Source organism: Macrosteles quadrilineatus, unplaced genomic scaffold (assembly GCF_028750875.1).
Source record: "Macrosteles quadrilineatus isolate MER2022 unplaced genomic scaffold, UCM_ALF_1.0 Scaffold_3__2_contigs__length_128488019, whole genome shotgun sequence".
Taxonomy (NCBI): Eukaryota; Metazoa; Arthropoda; class Insecta; order Hemiptera; family Cicadellidae; genus Macrosteles; species Macrosteles quadrilineatus.
Genome location: NW_026542596.1, coordinates 120,774,698 through 120,783,251, shown reverse-complemented (window position 1 = coordinate 120,783,251; position 8,554 = coordinate 120,774,698). Strand labels below are relative to the sequence as shown.

Here is an 8,554-nt window from a genome sequence, read left to right as displayed (position 1 = left end):
GCATACGTTAGCAAAACGTGTATAAAGAGGTGCCAGTTCATATTACAGGTACATCATCAAGATGTTTTCATACAAGACGCCAACTTATGTTTTAACAGACGTCAGAAAAACGTGTACAAAGAGGAGCCAGTTCATGTTCCACGTAAATCAAGATGTTTTCATATAAGACGTCAACATACGTTTCCCCAGACGTCAGCAGGATTCGTCTATAGAGGTGCCATTTTGTTTCCACGTACATTAGCGAGATGTTGTCATATAAGACTGTGTTTCAGCAGCTGTCAGCAAAACGTGCCTTAAAGGTCGCTTGTTTTACACTGTCAAGAACTAAACGTGTAGTCAGGAACATTATTTGATTCGCCGATTTATTGTAAGTCATCTGGAGACATTTAATTCTCTATATCAAAATTATAACATCATAAACATTATGTGACACATTTAACATTCGAAAATAACTGTGGATACTGATTCCAAACAAGTGTAGGATTCCAACGCTTGAAATAACTTATTAAATGTTAAATGCATGTAACATTTTTCAATTGTATTTATACGAGTATATGTACTTCGATTTGTGAAATGTGATTATACAAACAAAATGTATCATTAACATACATCCCCGAGTGAGTTAATGCCAACCTTTTTAGAAATAACATGGATGAATATTTTTGCCCAATTTATCTTAATCATCCAATATATTTTTGTAGTTTTTAAAATATTTCCTGTTGGTTAAACATACATTATTGTCGAAGAAAATCGTATGGATAATTTTTTATTTATACTCATATTCAAGCCCGTATAAACCTATTTATTTGCTACTTGGGCAAAAGAATTCTTCCTTTAAGAAACGATTTTAGTTGTTATTTCTGTTACTAATTATCTTCCAGATATCAAATTTGTTCAAAAGACCACATATGTCCCTAGTTAATGTAGATAAGATGAGTGGTTTGCTAAGGGGTGGATGCAATGTTACCGTGCAACTTCAAACTGTATAAACACCGCAATATCGTTTCGTAGTTGGTTTATAGCACTAATGGTATCTTAAACAAGCTACTTGATTTATTTGATATTAATATTGAACTTCAGTTGTATATCATCTTGTCAAATATTACACTAAATGACATATTTATAAAAGCATACACTTTGTCTGAGTATATAATTAGCTATCCTAATTAGGTATATAATTAGGTTTTCCTACACAAATTTACCATTTTGTCCTGATCTAATAATGTAACACAAAGACTCAAATTCTCAAACGTACTTAAGTTTTACTATATTTATCGCTATTTTATTTTAGATTTTTCGTAAATATGTTAACAACCCATAGCAGTGTAAATTCCATATCAAGTATTGGTGTTCAAATATATTAATCCCCATGTGTGCTAAATTTATTATGAGCACACAGTACTGTAACGCATTTGACACAGTAAATAAAACTACAGGTCAGACACGAAAAAGTTAGTAATTTACAATGTTTATTCATTCATACAGTTATTGTTCGTATTGTTTGATAACTATTTACAGACAACAATATAATACAAAATCAAATATTGAATCTATACAAAAATAAAAATCAATGGTAGTAAAAATATACACCCTTCAAATCACGTGAAGGTCACGGTAACATCAGATGATTCATGTACATGACACATAGGCAGGCTGTTACCGCGTCATGAGCACTGTCAGAGGTAACATCCATAAACTGATGGACCATGTGCTGTGTTGCCCTGAAACATACATTAGTTATCGTTATACAAGGTAACATAAGATGGTTCATGTACATGACACATAGGCAGGCCGTTACCGCGTCATGAGCACTGTCAGAGGTAACATCCATAAACTGATGGACCATGTGCTGTGTTGCCCTGAAACATACATTAGTTATCGTTATACAAGGTAACATAAGATGGTTAATGTACATGACACATAGGCAGGACGTTGCCGCGTCATGAGCACTGTCAGAGGTAACATCCATAAACTGATGGACCATGTGCTGTGTTGCCCTGAAACATACATTTGTTATCGTTATACAATGTAACATAAGATGGTTCATGTACATGACACATAGGCAGGCCGTTACCGCGTCATGAGCACTGTCAGAGGTAACATCCATAAACTGATGGACCATGTGCTGTGTTGCCCTGAAACATACATTAGTTATCGTTATACAATGTAACATAAGATGATTCATGTACATGACACACAGGCAGGCTGTTACCGCGTCATGAGCACTGTCAGAGGTAACATCCATAAACTGATGGACCATGTGCTGTGCTGCCCTGAAACATACATTAGTTATCGTTATATAAGTTTCATGTCAACAATATTGTACCGAGTGATCCGTAAGTCTTCAGTTAACCTCCAGGATACGGGGTTTGTGTCAAAATAAAAAGAGAATCTAGAATCCAAGTTTTCAAAAAAAAACTATATCCACCATTTATTTTCACAAACATGTTTATCCTAAAATTTTCCAAACGGATCTTTATGAAACATTGTGTATATTTAAAATAAGAAGAATCATATGTAAGAAAAAAAATAAAGATTCTCCGATTTTAAATTTCAAAATAGTGGTAGATTTAATTCTATAGCCTAAATTCAAAAATAAAATTTCCTATTTAAATTACCACCGTTTCTACTTAGCATTTAACATCTTTTATGAAACACTAAGTTAATAAGGGTCTCCTTATACCTGAATGCCACGTTTTTTTGGGTAAAATAAGGCAGAAGTTGGTGCACAATGGCTAGCTTAGAATTTGTTTGCTAATTACTAATCTATTTAGTAGAAAAGCAATAGACGGGTGTGTTAAATCATGCGATGGTAAGAAAAGTATGAAAGTACAGGGGCATTTACCTAATGATTGGTTTGTTTTAGGTCATCTAGGAACTATTTAGGACGGCAAAGTGAGATTTTCAACCCAAATATGAGTGAGTACAGTAGTGGATGAGTGGGTAATAAAATGTGTATTTTTGTTACTGACTAAGACTATAACCTGGTTTTTTTGCCAGCACTATTTATTAGCGGTTTATGATATAAGACACCTGGGACGTTTGACTAGTTATCGTCAAAAAGCTATTGGCTTTTCTCAGGATCGAACTGGTGACCTTTTAATTACCAAACCACTCAGGTGACCTATACCCAGCTATTGCATAATATAAATGATCGCACCTGGATAGTTAGTTTTAGTAGATTTATAATTAAAACCGGTAATCATTCCCACACGTTCACCATCATACAAAACTGTGTTCCTACTTATTAAATAATAATAAGTTGTATATATTTTACAAATTACTAATCCAATACATTTTCACTATAGCCTAAGTATAAAATGTATCACCATTGCTTAGCAATTATTTATAAAATTCAAGGAAAACGTATACTTTTAACAACACAACAGCCAAGTCTTGAACTTGTAATGCGAGGCAATTTTGCTTTATGGCCACTAATTACTGCTGCATCCTCCAGCACAAAACGTTTCTTTTTTGTGAAACTTCTCACTCTATAACTCACTTTTTTGTAGCAATCCAAACAACGTAGCGTAAACTTTTAATGAGACAAATAATTCTCCAAACTTTGTCAGCATTATGACCAAACTCGTATTATGGATTGTACCTTTCGAACATTTGTCTTTAGAGGGTGATTAAATTGTATCTCGCATAAAGCACAATTCTTTATACTTTTATTGTACTATAGGATTATTTTTATCGTTTCTAGAACGAGTACATGTAAGAAAACGACTGGGTTAACTAGAAGCCTATTCTCTAAAGTTATACAATCTTTTATTGGTTTATTATAAAGTAAAATAAATTACGGGAACACTTAATGGCAGTATATCCCCTGAAAGAATGTAAATAAAATAGTTTTACTCTCTTCTCATATATGAAATTCAACCTCATTGTATTGAAGTTTTGAATTAAATTTTTTAATTGAATTCAATCAATTTTCCCAGAGTAAAACGAAATAAGTGTATTGATAAAGTAGTAAAAGTTTCAAGCCATTTCAACACGAAAGACACATTTAACATTGGATTTAACATTAAATCGACCCTTAGGACTAGAGTAAATGCTAACTTTATTACCAAATAATTCAGAGTTTATATTCAACTCGATGGCATCATGGAATATCAATCCATAGTGGCCAATTTTAACTTAGTGGCTGTTTGCATATCTCGGTGTATTTGAACTCTAGATAACGAGTATTGTATCTTTCTTAAACTCAATATTGCCACTTTACTCTCCTGTGCTATGAAATTCTACATAATCATAGGGTGTTCGATTCCAATAATTGGATTCATGAGGAGCGATCTGGTCTAGTGGTAAAGCTCGGAGATAAGGAGCTGAGGTTCCGAGTTCAAATTCCGCCAATCACCATTTGATAATGCATTGACCCTCTAAGACTAGCCTGAGGTAATTTGTAGAACAGTTCCGATTTGAACCTAGCGTCCTAGGATGTTATACTCGTAAGGTCCAATAAAAGTATAAATGTAATGATTTATACTACAGAACTATATAACTTCAATAGGATTCAGCCTAAGTTAAAAAGAAGCCATTTCATTTTCATGTACAACAATGACATTTTATTAACAAAATAAATGTAATCATAACAAATATATACTTTTCCTTTAGTTAAATTATACCTCTGTATCTCAGCCCTAAATACCTAATTATTTAATTGAAACAGTCTTACTTTATGATGGCCTTCCGTAGAGCTCTATTTTAATACAGGAACTCGTCTGTAAAAAAAATATACAAATGCATAAATATTACTAATATAACTATTCTAAATATAAATTTCAATTACCATTTTCTTTCGTACAATGTGCTTTTTGCAAGTTAACATACTTATAACCTAATTTAACATATTTTAGTATTTGAGGTTAACCAACAGTGAATATTATTTTCCCATATCCATGTTCAATAGTATTTTTAATACAAATTTTAATTTCAGATTTTACTTTCCTAGATTATAATGGATAATAATATTTTGTACTTACAATGTCTACGAGATTTGCCTGCCATGAGATACAGAATTATGAATGAAATCAAACTTAGTGAGGGAAATGAAAAAAGAAACAATGTTACCACTACAAACAATTAAAATAAATCAATTATGCTTCTTACATACTATAACTAAATTTGCTGGATTTTTTTTTTAACAAACAATATAAGAATCAGTATAATGTGAAGGTTACCATTAAAAAGTAATTGGATTCCAATACTTGACTCTTTCCAATACTCTCAATGTGATCATTGGGTGTTTAAACCTTTTTCCAAACTAGTATCATAACCTCATTCTTTTGATCGTAAATATTGATTAAATGTGGCCTTTGATATCAAAAAAGCCTCTCAACAAGAGGTTCTGTAGCTTTAACTATGCACCATTGTGAAATTGGTGCTAAGAATACTATCAACTAGTTATTTTGAATAAATAGAGAGAAAAGTGGAGCTTTTTAAACTAGATAAAAATGTTAAAATCAACATGTTTAAAATGTAACAGCTCAGCGTGACTCGTGAGTCATTTTACCGAGTTTAACCCCCCCCCCCCCTCATATGAACAGGAATTGCGCATTACAAAATTAAAAAAAAATAGATTGGATTGTTTAAGACTCTTATTGGGGTGGGAGAATAAACAATGTCATTGCCAAGTGCTAAAATCGGTAAACCGAAAGTTCTCTTCATTTACATACAGTTTCCTGTTGATAATTATTAAGTAAAATAAACCAATCCTAAATTTGGTTTATTTGTTTTCCGGAGTGGATAAAACTATTGAGGAAAGTAGTAGGCAAAGTAAGACGTTTCATTAATTAGATATTTTGCAATGTAATCCTCGTCCCACTTTGTATGACATTTGTGGCCTCACCTGTGGACGAGTCCCTGGTCCCTAGCACCGAGGCCAGTCGAGGCCGCTCCTCTACTAGCAGTACTCTAGCCTCGGTAATGTAAGCCCCGTAGACGTCCGCTCTACATCGGACCTCCAGCTTGCCTCCGCCACTCTCTATCACTCCCAGGTCTACCTCAAACTCCAGATCCGCTATCGTCAACGACTTGGAGTCTTCATCGAAGTTGCTTCTCCAAATGATGTGGCGTATACTCTTCGGTGGAGCCTGGAAATCAATTGATTCACTATACGAGTAGAGACACTCTTTTACTCAAATTGAAATAATCACTCTTTTCACTCTCATTTGAAGCACCAAATGTGATAGCTTAAGTTATTGTTAGAATAAGACATTTCATTTTGATTTAGAGATTTTCACCTTTAGAGTAGTTACACCAACAGAGCGCAGTTATGTCAAAGAGTCATTTTTGTCGAATCCGCTAAATTTGTATGAAGGCCGAGCTAAAAGACACTTTCTATGCCATATAAAATACCAGAGTATAGGGAAAGAGACGTGGCAGTAGAGGTCGATTTAACTACGTACATACCAGATAATTTCCATCATTCAGCTGGTCTATATCATCGATATATAACTACTATATAGTCTATATAGGTGGCATCATAGAGTAAACGTAATAGTATATTTCGTACCTAGGGCCGAAAATTAGGTTTTGCCGGCTCGAGATAGTTTTTAAGTTCGAGACGAAGTCGAGAACTTAAATCGATCGAGAGCTGCAAAACCATTTCGGTCCGTGGTACGAACGCTATTTTTCACCACACGATACCCTATTACCACTATTCACACTATAATAATGCACACTGATAGTCAACACAACTACAACTTTAAGGTAATGTGAAGAAATAATTTGAGGAATCAGCAAAAATAAAAATAAATAGTTGCTAGGCAACGGTGACACTAACACAAGTCTATTGCAATGCTACGGATTTTGATTGTGTATTTAAACGCATTAATGTTTTAAGTAAGTAAGCGGACAGCTGATTTTGCGGCCCCGGCCTGTAAAAACCTGCTCGGTCCCCAAATTACGATGACAGCTGGCATGGCCAGCAAAACGTAACTTTCAGCCACCAATTAACGTATGTAATACAGCCAAAAACATCATAGTGTGGTGAAAATATATTTCAATAACATTTCCTGAAGGTGGCCTGAAGGGAACAGGCCAAAAGGTAGTATTTATTGCATTAAATCAATTAAAATTAAGTAAATCAATTGATTACTGTGCTATTTATCTAGTAGCTATTTATCATATCATATTCATATAATATATTATAGAACATAAAACCGTGATTGGGATACAAACGGTTCTGACATGGTACCAACATTGATTTAATGTTATATTTCCGCAACCATCATTATCATATAATGGTTTTTTTGGCGAATTTCCCAAATAGGTAATAAGCCATTTCACAGGTGACACTTTTCAGAACATAAACCTACACCAGTGATTTCTTAACACTACAGTACTGTATTAAATATATTAAACTTAAAGTGAGCTCAAACAAAAACTGTTACAGTGGCCAGAGAAGATTAACCATAAGTTTGGAACATAAACTAAGCCAAAGCTACACAGAGCTTAATTAACTATGTTGCTTTAGGATTTGGGGCTCCGTGTAGCTGAGTTAATTACTGTATCTTGTCTTCTCCAAAGGTCAGTGGGCTTCATGAGTAAAACGCAACAAAGTTGAAAACATTGAATTCTCTTTAAGGTGTACATACCAATTTTACTTTTGTTTAACATTTCTTTAGTATGTCTGTTTTCAACATGTTTTCTCGTAACACTGACCTTACGTCCATTCACCTCCCAGGTTATGTTCGCTGGAGGACTGCTAGGGGGCGCTGTACAGTTGCCTCGCAGAGTGTCCCCTACACTGTACCTCATCTTCTCCAGTAAAATGCGAGGATCTCCCTCCAGGTTGCCTGAAATACAGAGGTGATATAAAACTGTTGTAATGTAAATATCTGGTGCCTAGTGATTCCTTTGCTTCTCGAACGGTATACATTTTTCAATTGTGTAGACACCATCTTTGAAGAAATTAAGCCATTGTTGCAATGGTTAGGTCAATGTTTAAAAATAACGCATTATTAATAAGGTTATGAAAAAATTAGACCTACATGAACTAGAGTGTACATGAGAGGTGTCGAGTCTCGACTGGAGGAAATTTTCAAAAGCTGACTTTTGTCCACCAACTATCCGTTAGTATTGGTTATTATATAAATGCAAACAAATGATATTTTTTATTTACTTGCTAATTTTAGTTAACAAGTGAACACTTATTTTAAGCTCTAGCACGATAAGTTTCAATCTGCAAACTGCACTAAACACTGTATGTAAGGAGAACAAATTGGGATTATATATAAAAAAAAACTCATGGGTGTTTAGTTTAGAAAAAACAGGCTAACTAAGCTAATTATAAAAATCTAACCTGATTGCAAGAAAGGAGCAGAACATTGACTCAATAGCTGGCGGCAAATTACAAACCGGGCAGAAACGAAACTAATGAGGCATTAAACATTATCAAGGGAGCGGTCTTGGTTTTACAAGCAGCATATTCTTGTCTCATTCTGTGCATTAATAACAGGAACTTAGCAGGGTATATTTTTAATTAATGGTTGAATAAACTACACCTTAATTTCCTCATCAAATTAAAGAGCCTTTGAAGGAATAAAAT

The 8,554-nt window shown here is 34.0% G+C and overlaps 1 protein-coding gene across 2 annotated transcripts in view; it reads right to left on the bottom strand.

Moving 5' to 3' along the window:
• Positions 1-2,028: 2,028 nt before the first annotated feature.
• LOC128990363 (uncharacterized) overlaps positions 2,029-8,554 on the bottom strand; it is a 42,314-nt gene continuing 35,788 nt past the window's right edge. The window contains exons 4-6 of one of the 2 annotated variants that reach the window (XM_054412708.1): positions 7,669-7,802; positions 5,852-6,095; positions 2,029-2,135 (exon numbers count right to left, since the gene is read on the bottom strand). In XM_054412708.1, coding sequence (XP_054268683.1) covers positions 2,071-2,135; positions 5,852-6,095; positions 7,669-7,802 — 443 coding nt within the window. In that variant the 3' untranslated portion in view covers positions 2,029-2,070. Of the gene's footprint in view, positions 2,136-2,166; positions 2,274-5,851; positions 6,096-7,668; positions 7,803-8,554 lie in introns of those variants that run through there. The other variant, XM_054412709.1, reaches the window with a different exon arrangement.